Here is a 24,859-nt window from a genome sequence, read left to right as displayed (position 1 = left end):
GACTCTTCCACCCTGGGAAAAAGCTTCTGTCTATCCACTCTGTCCATGCCTCTCATAATCTTGTAGACTTCTATCAGGTTGTCCCCTCAACCTCCGTTGTTCCAGTGAGAACAAACCAAGTTTCTCCAACCTCTCCTCATCGCTGATGCCCTCCAGACCAGGCAACATCCTGGGAAATGGCATATGCTTGAGTAAGTGATGGTCACTTGCTCTGAATCCCTGTGATTACCCCGTAAGAAGTCAGCGATAACAGCTTCCATCTTGCCCTGACAGGAAGCTGCTTAGTCAGCCCAACGTATTTCCAGTTTGCCCGGATTTGACTTGTGTACCATTTTTATTTAGCCAAACGGGTTGCTGGAGATACTGTGTGCAAAGTCAAATGCACTGGTATGTAGGGGCAGCACGGTGGCACAGTGGTTAGCACAGCTGCCTCACAGCGCCAGGGACCCGGGTTCAATTCCGGCCTCGGGTCACTGTCTGTGTGGAGTTTGCACATTCTCCCTGTGACTGTGTGGGTTTCCTCCGGGTGCTCCGGTTTCCTCCCACAGTCCAAAGATGAGCGAGTTAGGTGGATTGGCCGTGCTAAACTGACCATTAGTGTCGGAGGGGGGGGGTTAGCAGGGTAAATGCGTGAGGTTCTGGGAATAGGGATTGGGTGGGATTGTGGTTGGTGCAGACTCGATGGGCCGAATGGCCCCATTCTGCACTGTAGGGATTCTATTGTATGGAAAACTTACTGCTAACCTTTCTGTCACATCAGATAAATACATCTCCCATGAGGAGAAGACGAGTGATGTGCTGGGAAGATTGATTGACAATGGCAAGAAACTTTTCCTCATAACAAACAGTCCTTTTAGCTTTGTGTAAGTAACTTCCCAGATTCCATTGATCTGAATCACAATTCGAGAAATGCCTGAACAGAACAATACTGATTTTTAAAGAAATTTGCGCTGGCAGTGATTACAATCTGAACGGCGATATATATTTTTTAGTAAGTTTATGATGTGCCTGTGTTCCTTTTGCTCTGTAGTGATAAAGGTATGCAGTACATGGTTGGCAAAGATTGGCGTGACCTATTCGACATCATCATTGTCCAGGCTGAGAAACCTGCATTCTTCAATGATAACCGGAGGTAGGTGCGACAGGATTTGAACCGGAGGATGGCTTCGCTCCTGAGTTTGGGGGGTTAGGAGTGAAAGATGCGCTTTCGGTAAAGCTTGAAAATTTGTCATGCAAATTCTGCTCCCTTCTCTGCAGACCATTCAGGAGAGCAAACCAGAGAGACAAGTTGCACTGGGATAAGATCAGCAAGTTGGAGAAAGGTCAAATCTACAAGCAGGTAAGTCCCCTCCTTCCATCTGCTCTTTTTAACCTGTGCTGGATTCTTGGGTGGCACAGTGGGTCAGCACTGCTGCCTCACAGCGCCAGGGTCCCGGGTTCGATTCCCGGCTTGGGTCACTGTCTGTGCGGAGTCTGCACGTTTTCTGCGTGGGTTTCCTCCGGGTGCTCCGGTTTCCTCCCACAGTCCAAAGATGTGCTGGTTAGGGTGCATTGGCCGTGCTAAATTCTCCCTCAGTGAACCCGAACAGGCGCCGGAGTGTGGCGACTAGGGGATTTTCACAGTAATTTCGTTGCAGTGTTAATGTAAGCCTACTTGTGACTAATAAATAAACTTTGGGCGGGCTTTTACGGCCACCCAAAACTGGAAAATCCTGCCTGAGGTCAACGGACCTTTGCATGTCCCCCCTCCCCCACCACCCTCCACTCCGATTCCCATGGCAGATGGGACGGGAAAGTTCCCCCTTTAGGTTTCATGTTTTAGGATTGAACGCTGCGGGAACACTCACGGTTTCTAAGGCTGAGCGACTGATTTACGGCATAATGAGTTCAGGTGAATTTTACCCATGTCTTAACATTTAAGAGTGAGTTGATGGCAGCGAGGAATTACGGCTGGAATTTTCCGCCCCTTCACGCCCCGCCACTGCTGCCAGCGGGAACGGAAGATTTGACGCTCAGCCACATCTCCGTTCAGTGCAGCGGGACGGGAGAATCCCGGCTGCGAGCGAGGTCGGAGAATCTTTAACTTTACTTTAAACACTGCGGATGCTGGAATCTGAAAGAAAAACAGAAAATGCTGGAAAATCTCAGCAGGTCCGACAGCATCAGTGGGGAGAGAATGGAGCCAACGTTTTCGACTCTGGCTGGTGAAGGGTCATCCACAGATTCTCTCTCCACAGATGCCGTCAGACCTGCTGAGATTTTCCAGCATTTTCTGTTTTTGATAACACAGCTACTTGATCTCATTTTCAAAGTTCCCAGCCTGCACCCTGCAGATTCTAGCCTGTTCCTTGTGAGGTTATGTTGTATCAGTTCAGAGTGATGCAGTGTTCAGTGCTACTCTTTGTAGCATCTCCTATTTCCTGGTTCCCACTTGCGAATGGTTCTACATCCTTGTTTAATATCTCTGAGTCAGTGTTTACATCTTTATCAATATTTATTTCCAAAGTGACCATTTATTTTGGGGTGGGGAAGTGGGAGGTGGGGGGGAATTGGGTGAGCCTTGGTCTTTAGTCTGTGCTGTATGGGAACCTGTCTCAGGGGCAGGGAATTCATATGGTGTTCGTGGAAGTGGAAATGAATAGGGTTGGGAAGCATTTTCCGATCAGGGCCAGTGTGATCTCCTGGACTCGTTTCGATCGCCTCAGGGGGTCGGAGAGGAATTTCCCAGATTTTTTTTTCCCCATATTGGCCCTGGGGTTTTCGCCTCTCCCTGGAGATCACATGGTCTGGAATGGGGGGGTGGGGGTGAGTTAATAGGTTGTGATGAACAAAGCATCGTAGCTGTGAGGGACAGCTCGGTGGATAGGATATTAGTATGTAGATAGGCTGGAAAATTGGGCGGGGATCCTGGATTCAGGATTCAATCCTGGACCGGGGAGCGGCGCGGGCTTGGAGGGCCGAAGGGCCTGTTCCTGTGCTGTATTGTTCTTTGTTCTTTGTTCTTTGTATTTTAATCTTGTGATTTGTTTTTACCCCAGGGCAACTTGTATGAATTTTTAAAACTCACCGGCTGGACTGGCTCGAAAGTGCTTTACTTTGGGGATCACATTTACAGTGATCTAGCTGTAAGTGTAAATGTGTTATCGTTTGAGTTGATTAAGGTGTTTGCGTTCTCGATGTGACTGCATGCGTTATAATGTAAAGGTGCTCAGCAGAGAAGGGGTTAATGTGGGTTTGGAGAGTGGCACCGCCCACGGTATGATGTATGTAGTCACCTGGTAAGAGACCCTGAGGACAATCTAAAAACTGTGAATAAGCAGCTTTCATGCATGGTGGAGACACCATTTATGACCATACCTTGGAATTCTAAATAGTTAAAGCCTCCCAATAAAGTGTTCATGTTTACACAGGAACACAGGAAATGGGAACAGGAATAGGCCACCAGGCCCCTCGAGCCTGTCCCACCATTCAATACCATCATGGCTGATCTATGCCGGCCTCAGCTCCTTTTCTGTGCCATTTCCCCAGAGCCCCTCTATTCCTCGATCTATCAAATATATATCCACCTCCACTTTAAATACTGCTAATGATCCAGCCTCCCTCGTCCTTTGGGGCAGAGAATTCCAGAGATTCACCACCCTCTGCCAGAAGGAATTTCTACACACCTCAGTTTTAAATGAGTGGCCCTTTAGCTTGTAGCGATGTCCCCTTGTACAAGACTCTCCCACTAGTGAAAATATCTCACCATCTACCCTGTCACGCCCCCTCAGGATCTGTTATTTTTGATTTGATTTGATTTATTATTGTTACAGTGAAAAGTATTGTTTCTTGCGCGCTACACAGACAAAGCATACCGTTCATAGAGAAGGAAACGAGAGTGCAGAATGTAGTGTTACACTCATTGCTAGGGTGTAGGGCATTGTTAGAGAGTTTAAAAGAGTTAGAATGAAGTTTGAGAAGCATAGAACGAGAGTAAAAGAATTTGTAGGCATGCTGGGAACAGCTTGCAAGAAGTCGCCTCGCTCCGATGCCACCTTGGTCTTTATATCTTTGAATAAGGTCACCCCTCACTCTTCTAAACTCCAAGTTTAAGCACACAAGTCTCATCAATGAGCCACCACCAGTAAGGCAGAAATATCCTATGTTATGTACATATTTTGACACTATACAAAATAGAATGGCATTTATTTTAATGTGCTTTTTAACTCTGTCACGTACACCCGGGATCAGATATTTTTTGCTGGGGTAGGAATGAAGAGAGCAGAAAGAGGCAGGAACATATAGAATAGAATCACAGAACCCCTACAGTGCAGAAGGAGGATATTCGGCCCAAGAGGCCTGCTTCGACTCTCTGGAAGAGAATCCCTATGTCCTATCCCCATAACCCCTCATGTTTGCACCGCTAATCCCCCCTAACCTACACATCCCGGGACACTAAGGGGCAATTTTAGCACGGCCAATCAACCTAACCCGCACATCTTTGGACTGAGGGAGGAAACCGGAGCACCCGGAGGAAACCCACGCAGACACGGGGAGAATGTGCAAACTCCACACCGACGGTGACCCAGGCTGGGAATTGAACCCGGGTCCCTGGAGTTGTGAGGCAGCAGCGCGAACCCGCTGCGCCGCCCCTCATTTAATTCAAGTGAAGTACGTTGAGATTTTGCCTTGCCCTCTTATGTTTTATCTGTACCTCATTTATGGTTTCATTCTCCAACATCAGATATCCTGAATTGATTTAAAATGTTTATTAATCAAGTTTCTCGTGTTGCTGGCATTATTTTTGTGTGATCACATGACGATTTTGTTTGAGATTACAAATGCAATAAAATTCTTCAGATCAGAGAAAAGGCATTTTATTTGCAATTCCACATGTATAACTTCGCTGAGCGTAACTAACCAATGTCCTTCCTGTCACGAAAGGACCTGACGCTGAAGCACGGTTGGAGGACAGGTGCGATTATTCCAGAGCTACGATCAGAGATAAAAACCATGAATACGGAGCAGTACAACCAGGTGGTGGTGTGGCTGCAGGGACTGACAGGACTCCTCGAACGCATGCAGGTCAGTCTGTCCCGTCTACCGGTGCTGCATTTATGCAGATCAGGTGGTGAAAAAGCGTTTGGTGGCCAGTGGCAACGTCACTGAACTAGTCATCCAGAGGCCCCAGGCGAATGCCGCGAGGGACACAGGTTCAAATCCCACCACGGCAGCTGGTGGAATTTACATTCAGTTAATGAAATATGGAACCATGGAACCGAATCATAGAATCCCTACAGTGCAGAAAGAGGCCATTCGGCCCATCGTGCCTGCACCGACCACAATCCCACCCAGGCCCTATTCTTAGAAATCTTAGCATCTTAGAAACCCTACAGCACAGAAAGAGGCCATTCGGCCCATCGAGACTGCACCGACCACAATCCCACCCAGGCCCTATCCCCATATCCTTACATATTTACCCACTAATCCCTCTAACCTACGCATCCCAGGACACTAAGGGCAATGTTTTAGCATGGCCAATCAACTTAACCCGCACATCTTTGGACTGTGGGAGGAAACCGGAGCACCCGGAGGAAACCCACGCAGACACGAGGAGAATGTGCAAACTCCACACAGACAGTGACCCAAGCCGGGAATCGAACCCAGGTCCCTGGAGCTGTGAAGCAGCAGTGCTAGCCACTGTGCTACCGTGCCGCCCCCTATTCCCATAACCCCACATATTTACCCCGCTAATCCCCTGACAGTAGGGTCAATCCACCTAACCCGCACATCTTTGGACTGTGGGAGGAAACCGGAGTTGAAGACATTACCGTGTTTGTGTTTGAATGCCGACATAATCGATTTCAGATTCAGTTTCTATCATTCCTTCAAACTGAGACAGGTGCAGTCTGTGGGAGATCAGACTTGATTGCCGATTTGAAATTAGGTTACTTGAATCCAAGTGAATTGAAAATCCGTTTTGATTATGAGTAGCCTATCGGCTAGTTCTGTCATCTGGAATAATTGTGCATGATCAGTAAGGTGATCTTCAAATGCATTTTAGTCACAGACACTCTGAACTGGCTGCATTTCCGAGGAATCATAGAATCCCTACAGTGCAGAAGGAGGCCATTCGGCCCATTGAGTCTGCAGCGACCACAATCCCACCCAGGCCCCACTTCCACAACCCCACATATTTACCCTAGCTAATCCCCCTGACACGAAGGGGCAATTTTCCATGGCCAATGAACCTAACCTGCACACCTTTGGCGTGTGGGAGGAAACCTGGAGCACCCGGAGGAAACCCACGCAGACACGGGGAGAATGTGCAAACTCCACACAGCAGTCACCCAAGCCGGGTCCCTGACGCTGTGAGGTAGCAGCGCTAACCACTGTGCCACTGTTGCCATGGAAAGGAGTTTTTGTTGTGGAGTTGTATAAATTGTAGGTAGGATACAAGTTAACTATGTGACTCCTTCCTCTAGGCTTGTTGTGGCTTTAGTCTGTTCAACATCATTGGTGGTTACAGGCTGACATTCTGCTGGCCGCCATTGTTGAAATAGCTTTAGTGCTATTGGTGTATTAAGTGCAATTAGTGTACTAAGTCCAAAGATTAGGTTGATTGGCCATGCTAAATTGACCCCAGCGTCAGGGTAGATGAGGGTTGCGGGGATAGAGCCTGAGTGGGATTGTAGTTGGTACAGACTTGATGGGCTGAATGGCCTCCTTCTGCACTGTAGGGATTCGATGATTCTATGCTGCAACAGTGATGCTGCCAGTGCGGGAATAGAGCTTGAGATTTCGTGCTGCGGTTTTCACAAACAATTCTTTTGTTGTCACAGGAAGTTTTCTATTTCTTTGCAGCCTTCCCCTACTCAAGTATGCACTCCGCAGTTCTAGGAACATCCGCCTGCACGTCGGTCTATTATATTTTCGGTGTGCAGGGCTTCTGAATGCTAATGGGTTTTGAAATGAGTAAGATGCAGTAGCCTGGAACTTGCTGATAAATCAGTGTCTGCATGAGAACCACTCTTACTAACAGCGGGATAGATAAATTCTCAATCGCCACAAGTTGCTGAACGAGTTGTTTCGTTCTGCCATTAACTTTGCAAAAAATGTCATCCCGTGCTGAACCTCCTCTGTTTCATGAAATTACCCATTAAACACTCAACTCACTGCTGAAAGTTAAGAGCAGTAGTTAACAACCACACAACTTGCATTTATATAGCGCCATTGATATGGGCTGGAATTCTCCAGCTGCTCGCCAGTGGCAGATTCTCTGCTCCCGCTGGCAGCCCATCTCCACCGCGGGTTTCCCGGTGGGGTGGGGTAACTACAAGGGGACGGCGGGGTGGGGTGGGTACAAGGGGACGGTGGGGTGGGGTGGGTACAAGGGGACAGTGGGGTGGGGTAACTACAAGGGGACGGCGGGGTGGGGTGGGTACAAGGGGACGGTGGGGTGGGGTGGGTACAAGGGGACGGCGAGGTGGGGTGGGGTAACTACAAGGGGATGCCGGGGTGGGGTGGTTACAAGGGGACAGTGGGGTGGGGTGGCTACAAGGGGACAGTGGGGTGGGGTGGCTACAAGGGGACAGTGGGGTGGGGTGGTTACATAGGGACTAAGGTTGGTTGTGCATCAGTGTTGGCCGGCTGATCAGACTAACTCCTGGAAGAATCGTAGAAACCCTATAGTACAGAACGAGGCCATTCGGCCCATCGAGTCTGCACCGACCACAATCCCACCCAGGCCCTACCCCCAGATCCCTACATATTTACCCATTAATCCCTCTAATCTATGCATCTCAGGACACGAAGGGCAATTTTAGCATGGTCAATCAACCTAACCCGCACATCTTTGGACTGTCTTTGGAAAATATTTCATAATATATATATCCCCCCATCCATATTTTGAAATATTTTCCCAAATTTTTGCCGAGATTCGACACTTAGACTGAAAATGGTAAGATCAGGCCCACAGTTTTAGTTTGGGCAGGCATCATGGTTGGCGCAGGCTTGGAGGGCCGAAGGGCCTGTTCCTGTGCTGTACTGTTCTTTGTTCTCCTTGCTAACATTTTTCACAGAAATTAAACTTAAAACGTATCTCCATCACATGGGGTGCTACGACAGACACCGGTGTTTAAGCAGTTGTGTTTTTGTTTTGCTAACCCACCCCCAGCGCACATTCATCTCCCCCTTGTCGGCATTTGGTGAACCGGGTTTTTCTTTGATTGTTTTAGGTCTATGAAGATGCAGAATCTCGGATGGTGCTACAAGAATGGATCAAGGAGAGAAGCGAGTTACGGTGAGTATGTGACAACCCACTGTACAAGTGAGTATGTGTCACCATCATTCACACACAGGCTGAGCACAATCACCAGTAGATTCTTAATTTCAGATTTTTTTTTAACTGAATACAGCAGGATATAGATAGGCTGGAAAATTGGGCGGAGAGGTGGCAGATGGAGTTTAATCCGGATAAATGCGAAGTGATGCATTTTGGAAGAAATAATGTAGGGAGGAGTTATACAATAAATGGCAGAGTCATCAGGAGTATAGAAACACAGAGGGACCTAGGTGTGCAAGTCCACAAATCCTTGAAGGTGGCAACACAGGTGGAGAAGGTGGTGAAGAAGGCATATGGTATGCTTGCCTTTATAGGACGGGGTATAGAGTATAAAAGCTGGAGTCTGATGATGCAGCTGTATAGAACGCTGGTTAGGCCACATTTGGAGTACTGCGTCCAGTTCTGGTCGCCGCACTACCAGAAGGACGTGGAGGCATTGGAGAGAGTGCAGAGAAGGTTTACCAGGATGTTGCCTGGTATGGAGGGTCTTAGCTATGAGGAGAGATTGGGTAGACTGGGGTTGTTCTCCTTGGAAAGACGGAGAATGAGGGGAGATCTAATAGAGGTATACAAGATTATGAAGGGTATAGATAGGGTGAACAGTGGGAAGCTTTTTCCCAGGTCGGAGGTGACGATCACGCGGGGTCACGGGCTCAAGCTGAGAGGGGCGAAGTATAACTCAGACATCAGAGGGACGTTTTTTACACAGAGGGTGGTGGGGGCCTGGAATGCGCTGCCAAGTAGGGTGGTGGAGGCAGGCACGCTGACATCGTTTAAGACTTACCTGGATAGTCACATGAGCAGCCTGGGAATGGAGGGATACAAACGATTGGTCTAGTTGGACCAAGGAGCGGCACAGGCTTGAAGGGCCTGTTTCCTGTGCTGTACTGTTCTTTGTTCTTTGTTCTTTGAATTCAAATTCCACCAGCTGCTGTGGCGGGATTCGAACCCGGGTCCCCAGAACATTAGCTGAGTTTCTGGATTAATAGTCCAGCGATAATACCACTGGGCCATCGCCTCCCCACTGGCAGTGCCAGCCTTGATCTTGTGTTCAAGTTCTCTGGAGTGAAGCTTGGACCAGGGTAGGGGGTGGAGGAGAGGGAATAGGAAGGAATAGGAAGATTGGAATTAGTAATTGCATTTCTAATGGTAGGCAAACCTCTTTTACAATGGGTGGCGTCAGCTCAAATGCATTTACTATCTCACGGCGCTTCCTGGTTTGAGTTGTATTCATTTGTGTTCTGTGTGCTGACGACTCCTTTACTTTCACATTTCAGGGAATTGACCAAGACCATCTTTAACCCGCAGTTTGGGAGTATTTTCCGAACCCACCACAATCCTACCTACTTCTCGCGACGTCTCTCGCGCTTTGCCGATATATACATGGCGTCCCTGAGCTGCATCTTGAACTACAATCTGCACAATACCTTCTATCCTCGGAGGACGCCACTGCAGCACGAAGCTTCACTCTGGTCAGACCAGGTCTATGCCAGCCCCTCCAAGCTATCTGACATCGAGGGGCAGGCTCACATTAAATGAGCCGCTGCCAAGGCATTCTAAACCCAATCTAAACGCATCAACTCAACACAAACAGTTCAAACTTTGCTTTCATTGTTTTGTAAGTCTCTTATCGTATCTGGGCTTTTAGTGGCTGTGACTCCATGCTACGGTTGAACATTTCTAGAGTGTGTGACCAGCTAAGCTTTTATGTCTTCTTCTGCGGTGAATGTGAAAGGTTGCTGCCAAAATTTCATTTCTCACCGAGCGACGCGGGGGCCTGTGGTTCAGGCTGCTTCGTCAATGGGTTGGTTTGCCCCATTGCCGCGCTCCGCCTGTTTGCATGTCTCGACGTTTGTTGGGTTGAGTCTTGGGCTGATAAATCTTCTTTGCGAGGCAGAGGTGGAGAAGTACTGGGATTTGGAAGTGAAAATGTCCTGGACGCACACCTGACCGGAAACAGGTATCCGCTCCCAGTGCGCCGGACTTGCTCATGGAGCACGATGGTTTGTGTTAGTGTTATGGAGAATTGAGGTCACTTATTATGTATGGACAGGAGGTGTTCCTGCAGAACTATTTATGTCAACACATAGTGTATATAGAGACTGACTTGAGGGCAGGTCACCCACAACACTCGCTCTCAATATTAACTCTAAAGTGTGCTAGACATATATCAGCAAGTGCAGTGTTGGGGAAATTCCTCATAAAGACATCTTTGCCAAATTCTATTTAGACAGTATTGTAGACTCATTCCTGTTTACGCAAATGTAAGTTTTGTACAACAGTGTTGGCGAGATTTGTTTGCATAGGTCATAGGCTTTTTTTATATGTCGATGGGGAGATGGCAGCAGTGTGGTGGTAATATCACTGATTGATAGCTCAGAGGTCTGGGTTAATGCTCTGGAAATGAGAGTTCAAATCCCACTAGGAAAGGTAGTGGAATTTGAAAAATTAAAAAAAGAAATTAGATTTGAAAGCTAGTCTCAGTAATGGTGACCATGAAAGTGTCATCAATTGTGGGTAAAACCCTATCCGGTTTACTAATGCTCTTTCGAAGGGGATATATTCCTAAATGTAACTCCAGACCCACCGCAATGTGGTTGACTCTTAACTGCCCTCTGAGGGGCAAACAGGGATGGGCAACAAATGCGACGCACGCATCCCCATGCAAGAACAAAGAGAAAAAAACAAAGCTCTTTAACAAGTTCCTGAAGCAAATGTGTAAAACAGTTAGCGCCTGAGGCAATAGACTGATTAGGAGAATCGATTGAAAACACGATGAAAAAGGAGGGCATTGAAAGTGAGGAAGGAAGTTGTCAGGTGAAGAGGGTTTGGGGGAGGGAAGGATCCAGACATTGCAAGCTGTGTCACTAACTGAGGCATGCTGGGAGGGTGGCACGGTAAGTTTGAGTCAAAGCGTGAGCTGAGATGGAGGGGCTGGCATAAAAATATTTAAGGTCTTGGCACCAGCCAGTGTGAGACATAGTGCTTGGACATTCTGTGGCCTGATTGTTGGAATATCCCAAAGCTTCTCTATCATGGCTCCTTATTCAACAAGGTGTGTAGACCACCATTTGATGGAATGTGCTTGATCCAACTCACCTTTGTCCTAAATTGCCTCAAACAGTTTTTTGCACAGTTGATGCTTGTTTTCTCTTTGGATATCAGTCCAGCATATCACATCAAATGTAAAAACAAATTGGCTGACACTTAGTAGTTAGCTTGTTACTATTGGATACAAAATGTATTATCCTTTTGGTGTCGCGCTTGATGGAGTGCACAACATTCCTTCAGAAATACGCTTGAGCTCGCTGGTCAAGTTATGTAATACTACGGAAGGGATTTTCCAGCCACGCTCGCCCCAAGACCGGAAAATCCCACCCAAGGTCAACGGACCTTTGTATTGTCTGCCTCCCCGCTGTGGCAGGCGGGGTGGGAAAACTCCCCCCATGTGTGGAATTCTCTGGCCGTTCACGCCACTGGGATTCTCCAGTCCCGCTGCAGTGAACGGAGACTTGGCCGAGCGCCAAATTCTCCATCCTCGCTGGCAGCGGCGAAGGAGCGCGAACGGCCGGAGAATTCTCGCCAATGCTTTGTTCACAATGTTAATCATCTGGCGTAAGTTTTAAAATGTAACAGCAGCATCAACCTTGTAAAGAAAAGCTTTGAAAAATAGGTGTACAGTTCAAGACTGAAAGGTTGACTGATAATTTTACAGAATCGTCAAGGAGACAGCCATTTTGGTTCATTGTACCGGCACACTTTGACCGAATTAGACTCACTCCCTGCTCTGAGAGAGAAATTATCAAGTATATTTTGTGAATGTGCTTCCTAGGTACATTTTGCCTTCTCAAGTAGCTATCCAATTCCCTTTTGAATGTTACCCGTGACACTTCTGCCATCAGTCACTCTTCCAGTCAGTGCGTTCCAAGTCGTAATAATTAGTAGCTAAAAAACCTAAAAAAAACCACTAAAAAAACCATCTCCCCCTCTGATTCTTTTGCCAATTATCTTGGAGCTGTGTCCTCCAATGAGTGACCTTCCTGCCATGAAAACTTCCTGCTTGCTTTATCAAAACTTCTAATAATTTTGACCATCTCCATCAAAGTTCCCCTTAACCTACCCTGCTCCAAGGAAGAAGTATATTCCCCTTGAGGCTCATAGCATCACTGAAACTGCCCCCCAGCCCCAATTTACATTGAAAATGCTTAGAAGTTCACCCATACCTACACATTCTCCAAGGTCACTGAGCTATCACCATTCCTCCTTCAGCCACACGTGCGTCGTCCCAAGTGGTTGAATTGGTGATAGTTTTGTCCCCGGGTCTGTGGTCCCCCAGAAACTGGGCTGGAACTATTGAATCTTAATTTCAGCTGAGGAAAGTTGCCCCTGGCTGAGGAAGGAGACTTTCATTTGTACTGGTTCAGGCTGGATCTGAACCTGAGTCCCAAATCAGCAACTTTTGGTACTGCAGTAATTGCTTTAAAATTGCTAAAGCCTTCTGTGCCCAGTAGGCAGTGCAGCGATTGGAATGTGTAGTTGACAGGAGAAATAATCTTACTTAATTTGGTATGTTTTCTTTGTTTCTTGTGATTTTGGGTGTTAAGTGTTCTAGAGTCGTAGAGGTTTACAGCATGGAAACAGGCCCTTCGGCCCAACTTGTCAATGCCACCCCTTTTTTTTAACCACCTAGCTAGTCCCAATTGCCTGCGTTTGGCCCACATCCCTCTAGACCCATCTTACCCATGTAACTATTTAAATGCTTTTTAAATTCAAAATTGTACCTGCCTCTACTACTACTTCTGGCAGCTTGTTCCAGACACTCACCACCCTCTGTGTGAAAAGATTGCCCCTCTGGCCCCTTTTGTATCTCTCCCCTCTCACCTTAAACCCATGCCCTCTAGTTTTAGACTCCCCTACCTTTGGGAAAAGATATTGACTATCTAGCTGATCTATGCCCCTCATTATTTTATAGACCTCTATAAGATCACCCCTCAGCCTTTTACGCTCCAGAGAAAAAAGTCCCAGTCTATCCAGCCTCTCCTTATAATTCAAACCATCAAGTTCCAGTAGCATCCTAGTAAATCTCTTCTGCACTCTTTCTAGTTTAATAATATCCTTTCTATAATAGGATGACCAGAATTGCACACAGTATTCCAAGTGTGGCCTTGCCAATGTCTTGTACAACTTCAACAAGACGTCCCAACTCCTGTAGTCAATGTTCTTACCAATGAAACCAAGCATGCCGAATGCCTTCTTCACCACCCTGTCCACCTGTGATTTCACATTCTCTCTGAAACTTTTGATAGATTATTTTGCTTGTTGATCCAATTAAAAAAAGTAGAAGTGTTCACACAAGAGGGGCGGGGGTGGCGCAGAATTGCTTTTTTGAGTATCCTGTGTCTCCAACGGGACCTTCAGCAGGCAGTCCTTGTCCATTACTGTCACTGGATGGAGAACAGCGCATTGTGAGATTTTATTTAATGATAAACTGCATGTATGTTCTTAGAATCATAGAATCCCTACAGTGCAGAAGGAGGCCATTCGGCCCATTGAGTCTGCACCATCTTAAGAAAAGTACAGCACAGGAACAGGCCCTTCGGTCCTCCAAGCCTGTGCTGATCATGATGCCTGCCTAAACTAAAACCATACGCACTTACGGAGTCCCATCCTTCCATTCCCATCCTATTCATGAATTCGCCTAGATGCTCCTTAAATGCCACTATCGTTTCTGCTCCCACCACCTCCCTGGGCAGCATGTTCCAGACATTCACCACCCTCCGTGTAAAAAACTTGCCTCGCACATCTCCTCTAAACTTTTCCCCACGCTCCTTAAACCTAGTTCTTGACTAGTACTTGACCTAGTCCCCTAGTACTTGACTTTTCTACCGTAGGAAAGAGCAGCTGACTATCCACTCGGTCCATGCCACTCATCATCTTGTAAACCTCTATTAGGTCGCCCCTCAACCTCCATCGTTCCAGTGAGAACAAACCGAATTTATCCAACCTCTCCTCATAGCTAATACCCTCCAGACCAGGCAACATCCTGGTAAACCTCTTCTGCACTCTCTCCAAAGCATCCACATCCTTCTGGTACCCAAGCTCCCCACCGTAACCCTGCACATTTACCCCACTAATCCCTCTAAGCTATACATCGTGGAACACTAAGGGACAATTTAGCATGGCCAACCCGCCTAACCCGCATATCTTTGGACTGTGGGAGGAAACCGGAGCACCCGGAGAAAACCCACACAGACACGGGGAGAATGTGCAGACTCCACACAGGCAGTGACCGAAGTCTGGAATTGAATCCGGGTCCCTGGTGCTGTGAGGCAGCAGTGCTAAGCACTGAGCCACTGCGCCACCCTTGGAGGCCTCCACCTGTGGTTTTGAACTGTTCAGGGAGTTCAGGGAAAGTTAATCCCCCGTATCCACAAATTTGAAATTTTCCCACAAAACTCTTAACCTCATTCGCAATTGAACTGAATTGAAAATCAATTTTGACGATGAGTGGTCTCAAATGATTCTATAATTTAGTGAATGGAATAATCAGGGATATTCCACTTTCAGCTCCCCCGATGCATTCTGATCAAGATGATCTTAACTTGACGTTTTGAAGGAATTCCAATTGTGCTTTTTTCCAAATTTGCAAGGTAAAAATCAGATTATTCAGCACTTAAAACTATTTGAGATTTTTAATTATGGGTCTCTACTTCTGAAATCTGATAGGTGTGCTTTATGAAAAAGATGTTACAGAATTTGAGATGATTAGAGGAACATAGGAATTCGGAGCAGGAGTCGGCAAGTTCAGCCCTTCGAGCCTGCTCCACCATTCAATCAGATCATGGAATCGTAGAATCCCTACAGTGCAGAAGGAGGCCCTTTGGCCCATCGAACCTGCACCTACAACAATCCCACCCAGGTCCTGTCCTATCCCCGTAACCCCACACATTTACCTTCCTAATTCCCCCTGACATTAAGGGTCAATTTACCATGACCAATCAACCTAACCCACACGTCTTTGGAGTGTGGGAGGAAACCCACGCAGACACGGGGAGAATGTACAAACTCCACACAGACGGTCACCCGAGGCCGAAATTGAACCCAGATCTCCCTGGTGCTGTGAGGCAGCAGTGCTAACCACTGTGCCACCGTGCTGATCTCCCCGGTCTCAAATCCACCTCCCCACCTGCTCCCCATATCCCTTTAACCCATTTACCTGTTAACCTGTTTTTTATTAGGGAATGTGTGTTATTCACACATGGGATACAATTGATTTTAATTATCAGAGACTTCGAATTTATATTCAAAGAATTTAAGCAGAGTTTACGCAATGAAATCGGAGAGGCTACACTGAGAATATCTTTATATTTTTAAACATTATGCAAATCGATTATGCTCCTCTGCACCAATGAGTTAATTGCAGATAATTAAATACCTGTTTTTTCCTTCCCCAATGTGCTTTGCTTTGCAATTTATTTTGGAGTAAAGGGTTACACTATGTCAAATACCTAGATCAAGTGTAGTTTCAGTGTGGTTCTGATGTTTGCTGTGGAAAGGTGTTCTGTAAACCATGAAGTCTAATTGTTTGTAGGTTGGTGTGTCTATTATGTAAGTTTTTACAATATATTTGACGTGTGTTTTTCTGTATGCTGTGTTAATAATAAAGGAAATGTACGAGGACCATAACAATGGCGGGGACTTCAATACCTTAAATTCACCCATTTACGAGTGATTCGTAAAATACTGATTGCAAAGAAGCTTTGACATTTGTTTATTTATTATTTAAAGTTTATTTATTACTGTCACAAGTCGGCTTATATTATCACTGCAATGAAGTTACTGTGAAAATCCCTTAGTCACCACACTCCGGCACCTGTTTGGGTACACTGAGGGAGAATTTAGCACGGCCAATGCACCTAACCAGCACGCCTTTCAGACTGTGGGAGGAAACCGGAGCACCCGGAGGAAACCCACACAGACACGGGGAGAACAGGCAGACTCTGCACAGTGACTCAAGCTGGGCGGCACGCTGGCACAGTGGTTAACACTGCAGCCTCACAGCGCCAGGGACCCAGGTTTGATTCCCGGTTTGGGTCACCGTCTGTGTGGAGTTTGCACATTCTCCCCGCGTCTGCGTGGGTTTCCTCCGGGTGCTCCGGTTTCCTCCCACACTATAAAGGTGTGCGGGTTAGGTTGATTGGCCGTGCTAAATTGACCCTTAGTGTCAGGGGGATTAGCCGGGTAAATACCTGGGGTTACGGGAATAGGGCCTGGGTGGGATTGTGGTCGGTGCAGACTCGATGGGCCGAATGGCCTTCTTCTGCACTGTAGGGTTTCTATGATTCTAAGCTGGGAATTGAACCCAGGAACTGTGAGGCAGCAGTGCTAACCACTGTGCCAACATGAAACAGCCTTCATAACACAGTATTTAGCAAAGAAGGGTCTTTTTTTTCCCCTCCCTGTTGCCTTCTCATGAATGAACCGGCATTTGTATTCCATTCTGCATTCTCACTCCAGCTCCTGTGTTTGACACAGAAAGAGAATTAACAACTACTTTTTTTACCCTTCACCAGTCACCCTTCAGTGGAAGGTCCTGAATGTGCTTTTCTCCCACGAACAAATTGACAAAACGATACTTAAAAGAAAGACCTTTTCAATTACGTTTCCCGTACAAATTAAAACCTCCAGCAGATTATGGCATGGCCAGCTTTGGATGTGGTTCATGGGAACAAGCTCTGGGTTGTCCATCCGCTCCCAATTAAGAGGGGGGAGAGGGGGGGGGAGGGGAGGGGGCAGAGGTGGGGATTGGGGGTCGGTGGGAGAGAGGTGGGTGGGGGTGGGGAGTGTTGGGCATTGCCAACACAGCTTGGATGCCTTTCTGGAGGTTCCATCACACGCTCTCACGCGCCTGCTATTGGTCACCTAACATGTCGATCTTGTGGTGCAACCTTCCTCTTGCACCAATTGGAGAATGAACAGGTTCTTTGTTACCAAATTACACAATCCTTGATGTGTCCGTTCAACAATTTTTGCCACCTGTAATATTTTAATCATTCCAACAAACAGAAAGATTGAAAAAAAAGTGAAGAAAAATCTTCGTTCATTACTCCTGTGGTGTATCTGATTGTTTTCTCAAAGCAGTGTCTGGGAGATTGGTGTTTAACCCCAGAAGGGTAGTCCTGTTTACACTAATTGTCCTAGGTGTCTGGGTGGCACAGAGGTTAGCCCTGCTGTCTCACAGTGCCAGGGACCCGGGTTCAATTCCGGCCTTGGGTGACTGGTTGGGGTTTGCACATTCCCCCCCATGTCTGCGTGGGTTTCCTCCGGGTGCTCCGATTTCTTCCCAGTCCAAAGATGTGACGGTTAGGGTGGATTGGCCATGGTAAGTTGTCCCTTAGTGTCCAATGATGTCCCTTAGTGTCCAATGATGTCCCGGGTTCTGCCGGAGTGTGGCGACTTGGGGATTTTCACAGTAACTTCACTGCAGTGTTAATGTAAGCCTACTTGTGACACCGATAAATAAACTTTAACTTTAAACTTTAAAACTTTAACAATATTTTCCAAAGGTTTCTTACAAGCATGAGCTTTCAGACAATTTTGTTTGAATACCTCCACTTTAATAGATTAAAATAGTCAGCTAAATATTACAATCTTAAAGTCACTACTCCCAGTTAACTTGGTTTTTTTCTTCAAAGAAGACTATAATGTGTGTAAAATATAGATTTGATTTTCATCGGTCCGTGACTGGATGGCCACCACCTGAAGGTCCCATAGTTCACATGAGATGGATCAGAATCCCATTCCATTCAACAGAACTTACAATCACCATCAAACCTTTAGTGTTCAAAATCTGGTAACAATAGACACACAGAATGTTGACAGCGTTGCTATTGGTCACAATCGTTATCTGTTGCCAGGCGATGTTCATCCTGTGGAAAATTAAACAGGTAATTACTGCAATAAAACTATCAACTGTAGCTTCCTCTCCACACGTGACAGCTATAGCTTTGCTTGTAGCAGGACTGCAGTAGGTATCAGCCGTGGTTCAGTGGGGAGGAGCACTCTCTCATTCTGAGTCGGCAGGTCATTAAGCTTGCATTCTCCCCCATCATCCAGGGAGACACATCAACGCAGGCGAGGCATGGTTTTTCAGAGGAGGGGTTAAACTCTCAGACAGAACCTAATGATTGCATGGGACTATTTGCAAGAGGAGCAGGAGTGTCCTTGTTAAAATGGCCACAGCATTATCCAGTTGATGGAAGCTGCAGAATTCTCGATCACTTTTCCGCATTCACTCAAGGGGTTATAACAATCAGAAAAGACCGAAAAGAGAAGGTTGAAGAGTGAGCTAATAGAAGTCTTTACTTGATCAAATTCCTTCGTTGTTCTTGGATATGAAGTTGACATGTGGGACTGTCCAAAACTGGAGCACGGAATTATGAGGAGGCCACTGATAAATCCAATAAAGAATCCACGCAAAAAACATTTCTAACTAAAATCCATTGCCATAGGGAGTGGTTGTAGCAATTAAGTTTAAAGTTTATTTATTAGTGTCACAAATTTTTACATTAACACTGCAATGAAGTTACTGTGAAAATCCCCGAGTCACCACACTCCGGCACCTGTTCGGGCACACTGAGGGAGAATTTAGCATGGCCAATGCACCTAACCAGCACATCGTTGGACAGTAAGGGGCAATTTAGCATGGACAATGAACCTTTTTCCGTCGGGAAAAAGATACAAAAGTCTGAGGTCACGTACCAATCGACTCAAGAACAGCTTCTTCCCTGCTGCTGTCAGACTTTTGAATGGACCTACCTCGCATTAAGTTGATCTTTCTCTACACCCTGGCTATGACTGTAACACCACATTCTGCACTGTCTCATTTCCTTCTCTATGAACGGTATGCTTTGTCTGTATGGTACGCAAGAAACAATACTTTTCACTGTACGTTAATACATGTGACAATAATAAATCAAATCAAATCGATGCACCTAACCAGCACATATTTGGACAGTAAGGGGCAATTTAGCATGGCCAATGTACCTAACCAGTACAGTCTTTCGGACCGTGGGAGGAAACCAGAGCACCTGGAGGAAACCCATGCAGACATGGGGAGAACGTGCAGACTCCGCACAGACAGTGACCCGAGCCGGGAATTGAATCCGGGTCCCTGGCACTGTAAGACAGCAGTGCTAGGCACTGTGCTTCTGTAGATGTGAAGGAACTGGGTAAGTGGAGAAAGGAATAGGCCATATTGATAGGGTTAGATGAAATAATGTGGGTGGAGCGCATGTGAAGCATAGACTCTGGCATACACCAGTTTGGCCAAATAGCCTGTTTCTGTGCTCTATCTTGTGTAATATAACACAATAGAAGGTGACATTCTTCACATGTTAGATCGTCAACATCTTTTCCTGAAGGTAGGGGAGTCTAAAATTGGAGGCCATAGGTTTAAGGTGAGAGGGGAGAGATATAAAAGGATCCAGAGCGGCAATTTTTTCACACAGAGGGTGGTGAGTGTCTGGAACAAGCTGCCAGAGGCAGTAGTAGAGGCGGGTACAATTTTGTCTTTTAAAAAGCATTTAGACAATTACATGGGTAAGATGGATATAGAGGGATATGGGCCAAATGCGGGCAATTGGGATTAGCTTAATGGTTAAAAAAAAAGGGCAGCATGGACAAGTTGGGCCGAAGGACCTGTTTGCATGCTGTAAACCTCTATGACTTGAGGTAATGATGGTGTTGAAGCATCTGCAACCAGGTCGGTAGAAACTGAGATCCTCCAAGACGGATGGAATTCAATGGATCGGACGTAGGTAGAAATTGTGCTGAAACTTACATTACTTTGCGTCTTTAGCACTGGAATATTTGGTTCCTTCTTAATATAATTCTACTATCTTGAATCATTGGAGTTAATATCACAAGTGGCTATTGTTTGTGAAACTCTTTTCTGGAGCCACTTTGCTAATCTCACTACCATTCATCTCCGCCATTTTGCATTGAGGTTGTCAAGGTGGTCAAGATAACATATGGAAATGCTTCCCATTATTGGATAAAATCTTGGATACAAAAACAGGGATGTAATGATGGAATTGTATAAAATGCTGGTGAGGCCATAGCTGGAACTTTGTGTACAGTTCTGATCACCACATTATAGAAAGGACATAATTTCTCTGGAGAGACTGTAGAGGAGATTTCCAAGAATATTGAGAGATTGGATAGGCTTGGGTTGGTTTTCTTAGAACTGAGGAGGCTCTGGGTAAAATTAAATGAGGTGTACAAAATTTGAGGGGTCGAGGCAATGTTTTTTTTATTATTCGTTCATGGGACATGGGCGTCGCTGACTGACCAGCATTTATTTATTCCCCATCTATAGTTGCCCGAGGGCAGTTGAGAGTCAACCACATTGCTGTGGCTCTGGAGTAACATGTAGGCCAGGCCAGGTAAGGATGGCAGATTTCCTTCCCTAAAGGACATTGGTGAACTAGATAGGTTTTTCTGACAATCACCAATGGCTTCATGGTCATCAGTAGCTTTTAATTCCAGATTTAAAAAAAAAATTGAATTCAAATTCCACCACCTGCCATGGTGGGATTTGAAACCGTGTCCCCAGAACAATTGCCAACCAGACTTTGTCAGCAAACAACTTACAGAGAAGGGGTCTTCGCCACTGTCTGCGGAGGATGTGAACTTGTTGTACATCGGGTTACTGAACCTGCTGGGGGTTGAGTCCTCGAACGAGGACACACCTTCTCCTTCTTCGGACTGTAAAAGTAAACGGGAAAACATTTCAAATACCCTGAGCGAAAGCTGGGTACACGACATCCCCAATCCTCCAGCTACTCAGGTCATTACACCTTAAGTTAGCAAAAAGTTAGTCTGTCTCACACTCAGTCATTGAGTATGTTTAAAGTAGAGGTCAATAGATTTCTAGATACCAAAGACATCGAAGGATATGGGTATATCCTGTGATATGTCAATGTCAACAAAACGAAGGAGATAGTCATTGACTTCAGGAGTAGTGGAGGGCATGCCCCTGTCTACATCAATGGGGATGAAGTAGAAAGGGTCGAGAGCTTCATGTTTTTTAGGTGTCCAGATCACCAACAACCTGTCCTGGTCCCCCCATGCCGACACTATAGTTAAGAAAGCCCACCAATGCCTCTACTTTCTCAGAAGACTCAGAAAATTTGGCACGTCCGCTATGGCCCTCACCAACTTTTACAGATGCACCATAGAAAGCATTCTTTTTGGTTGTATCACAGCTTGGTCTGGGCTCCTGCTCTGCCCAAGACCGCAAGGAACTACAAAAGGTCGTAAATGTAGCCCAATCCATCACGCAAACCAGCCTCCCATCCATTGACTCTGTCGACACTTCCTGCTAACTCGGCAAAACACCCAGCATAATTCAGGATGAGATGGGAGAATTCCGCCCCCAGAAGATCAGTTGTGATCAATGGAGGAGTTAAGGGGCTGAATGGCCTACGACTGCTCCTACGTTCCATCCGGTTCACTAATGCTCTTTAGGGAAGGAAATCTGCCACCCTTTCCTGGTTTCACCTACAGGTGACTCCAGACCCCAAAGCAATGTAATTGATATTTAACTGCCCCTGAACGCAAATAAGAGTTGACAACAAATGCCGGCCTTGCCAGCGACACTCGTATCCCATGAAAAAATTATCGGAGCCCAAGGGTGAAGGGGCATCATTTCTGAGGCGTTTCAAATTGTGGATGAGATACCTTGAAATATTGGAAGCTGAAGGGTCCCCTTCTGTGGTTGTAGTAATAATATACAGCGGCGGCCAAAGCAGCTATTACTAAGGCACAGGTGAAGGAAATCCCTATCCCTGCTCCAGTGTGTACAACGTGAGATTTAACCTGGTAGAAGACAGAAAATAAGTAGTTAGATTTTCATAGAGAGCTACAGTAACAATAACTTGGATTTATACAGTAAGAAATCACACAACACCAGGTTAAAATCCAACAGGTTTATTTCGAATCATGAGCTTTGGGAGCGCTGCTCCCTCATTAGGTGAGTTGGACTTTAACCTGGTGTTGTGAGACTTCTCACTGTGTCCACCCCAGTCCAACGCCAGCATCTCCATATCTTGGATTTATACAGCTCCTTAAACACGATAAAATTGTCCTGAGATGCTTCACTGGAGCGGCAGCTGTTAAATTTGACCTTATAAGGAGGTATTACGACAGATGACCTTGAGATGGGTCATCGAAGGTTTCTAAAGGTGCAACTTGAAGGGCGAGTGAGAGTTGAAAGGTTTAGGGAGGGGAGGGCTCAGGCAGCTAGCTGTCGGCAGGGTGGTCAATGGTGATGCGATGAAAATGGGTGACACAGTGGTTGGCACTGCTGCCTCACAGCGCCAGGGAGCCGGGTTCAATTCCAGCCTCAGGTGCGTGTCTTCCCCATGTCTGCATGGGTTTCCTCTGGGTGCTCCGGTTTCCTCCGACACTCCAAAGATCATAGAGTAGAATCATAGAATCCTACAGTGCAGAAGGAGGCCATTTGGCCCATCAAGCCTGCACCAACAACAATCCCACCCAGGCCCTATCCCCCTAACCCCACATATTTACCCTGCTAATCCCCCTGACCCTAAGGGGCAATTTAGCACGGCCAATCCACCTATCTACACATCTTTGGACCGTGGGATGAAACCAGAGCAGCCGGAGGAAACCCACGCAGACACGGGGAGAACGTGTAGACTCCACACAGACAGTGACCCAAGCCAGGAATCGAACCCAGGTCCCTGGAGCTGTGAGGCAGCAGTGCTAACTACTGCGCCATTGTGCATATTAGGTTGATTGGCCACGGCAAATTGCCCCTTAGTGTCAGGGGAATTAGCAGGGTAAATACATGGGGTTATGGGGATAGGGCCTGGGTGGGATTGTTGTCAGTGCAGGCTTGATGGGCCAAATGGCCTCCTTCTGCACTGTAGGATTCTATGTTTCTACTCTATGAAAATGTTTTCCACATTCAGTAAGTGACAATAACGCTCAACACTGGAACTGAGTACTGAGTGAAGCTGGAAGCTTTCAAATGGAGTAGGAATGTGAAAGTGGTGGGTAGGGAGTGGGAGGAACACTCCTTGTGTAGGTGACTCCCTTATCATTTTAGACTTTCTGTTACCTGAGTACAGATCCATGGGGGGTCTCGAGAGAAACTAAAACATCAAAGAATTAAGCTTTTATTTGTATAAAGCAGTCGTGAAGCACCTCATAGAGCCGTAGAGTCATAGAGGTTTACAGCATGGAAACAGGCTCTTTGGCCCAACTTGTCCATGCCCCTCGGCTTAATTGGGCCCTCGGATATCCCACCAGGAGACCAAAGGGAAAGTCTGAATCATGTTCCCATTAATTTGTGGATTTTACAACAACAGATGCTGACCTTGTTTGGTTTTCTAATTTCGGAATTCTGAACCTGGAACAGAAGGCAAGATCTCTTTTCCAAATCATTAGGCTCAAATAGGTCAACAAATAACAACAATGAAGTGATTAATGGCACTGCTTTCAGCCAATGAGTTGGATGTTGGGATTAGTCGTTTAAAAATCAGAGCATCTGAACCTTGACCGAAACTAAGGCAAACTCTCCCGATAAAAGCAGCATTCTTCCTCCTCACCCTGAAAGTCCGACTCTCAGCAACGTTTGATTTTCACATGGCATTCCCGTTTCAACAGCTTTCATTGCCCAAGGTGTTCATGACTGTCCTGTAACCTCATTCCCAAAGCCACAGCAGAGCCCCCCAATAAGAGCAGGATTATTTCTCCACATAATACAGTGAGTGGAGGATAGTGTAAATTTGGGGCACCCCAGTCAGCCAGAGGGATCCATAGTGGATCAGTGCAGAAGGAGGCCATTCGGCCCATTGAGTCTGCAGCGACTCTCCGACAGAGCATCTTTCCCAAGCCCACCGCCTGCCCTTTCCCCATAACCTCCACACATTTACCCCACTAATTCCCCTAACCTGTACATCTTGGGACACTAAGGTACAATTTAGCATGGCCAATCCACCTAACCACACATTTTTGGACACTAAGGGGCAATTTAGCATGGCCAATCCACCTAACCCACACATCTTCGGACACTAAAGGCAATTTAGCATGGCCAATCCACCTAACCTGCACATCTTTGGACACTAAGGGGCAATTTAGCATGGCCAATCCACCTAACCCATACATCTTTGGACACTGAGGGGCAATTTAGCATGGCCAATCCACCTAACCCACACATCTTTGGACACTAAGGGGAAATTTAGCATGGCCAATCCACCTAACCTGCACATCTTTGGACACTAAGGGGCAATTTAGCATGGCCAATCCACCTAACCCATACATCTTTGGACACTGAGGGGCAATTTAGTGAGACGCCAAAACACTTTCATCAGCATCTTCCAATCCCAAGACCGCTACTATCTGGAAGGACAGCAGGTACACGGAAACACCATCACCTCCAGGCTCCCCTCAAAGTCACACATTACCCCGATTTGGACACCTATCACCGAACCTTCACCGTGGCAGAGC

General features: G+C 46.5%; 2 protein-coding genes across 3 annotated transcripts in view; one reads left to right on the top strand and one right to left on the bottom strand.

Moving 5' to 3' along the window:
- Window positions 1-12,510, top strand: part of nt5dc3 (5'-nucleotidase domain containing 3) — a 30,589-nt gene extending 18,079 nt beyond the window's left edge. Inside the window, exons 8-14 of the mRNA XM_078219652.1 lie at window positions 761-863; window positions 1,031-1,132; window positions 1,258-1,339; window positions 3,039-3,125; window positions 4,924-5,064; window positions 8,217-8,281; window positions 9,601-12,510. Of these exons, the coding sequence (XP_078075778.1) occupies window positions 761-863; window positions 1,031-1,132; window positions 1,258-1,339; window positions 3,039-3,125; window positions 4,924-5,064; window positions 8,217-8,281; window positions 9,601-9,862 (842 nt within the window). The 3' untranslated portion in view covers window positions 9,863-12,510. The remainder of the gene's footprint in view (window positions 1-760; window positions 864-1,030; window positions 1,133-1,257; window positions 1,340-3,038; window positions 3,126-4,923; window positions 5,065-8,216; window positions 8,282-9,600) is intronic.
- Window positions 12,511-17,341: 4,831 nt separating this feature from the next.
- stab2 (stabilin 2) overlaps window positions 17,342-24,859 on the bottom strand; it is a 169,324-nt gene continuing 161,806 nt past the window's right edge. For both annotated transcript variants that reach the window (XM_078219673.1, XM_078219674.1), the window contains 3 exons: window positions 22,067-22,204; window positions 20,978-21,091; window positions 17,342-18,252 (listed from right to left, as the gene is read on the bottom strand). In XM_078219673.1, coding sequence (XP_078075799.1) covers window positions 18,211-18,252; window positions 20,978-21,091; window positions 22,067-22,204 — 294 coding nt within the window. In that variant the 3' untranslated portion in view covers window positions 17,342-18,210. The remainder of the gene's footprint in view (window positions 18,253-20,977; window positions 21,092-22,066; window positions 22,205-24,859) is intronic.

Source organism: Mustelus asterias, chromosome 9 (assembly GCF_964213995.1).
Source record: "Mustelus asterias chromosome 9, sMusAst1.hap1.1, whole genome shotgun sequence".
Lineage (NCBI taxonomy): Eukaryota > Metazoa > Chordata > Chondrichthyes > Carcharhiniformes > Triakidae > Mustelus > Mustelus asterias.
This window is presented reverse-complemented; position numbering and strand designations above follow the sequence as displayed.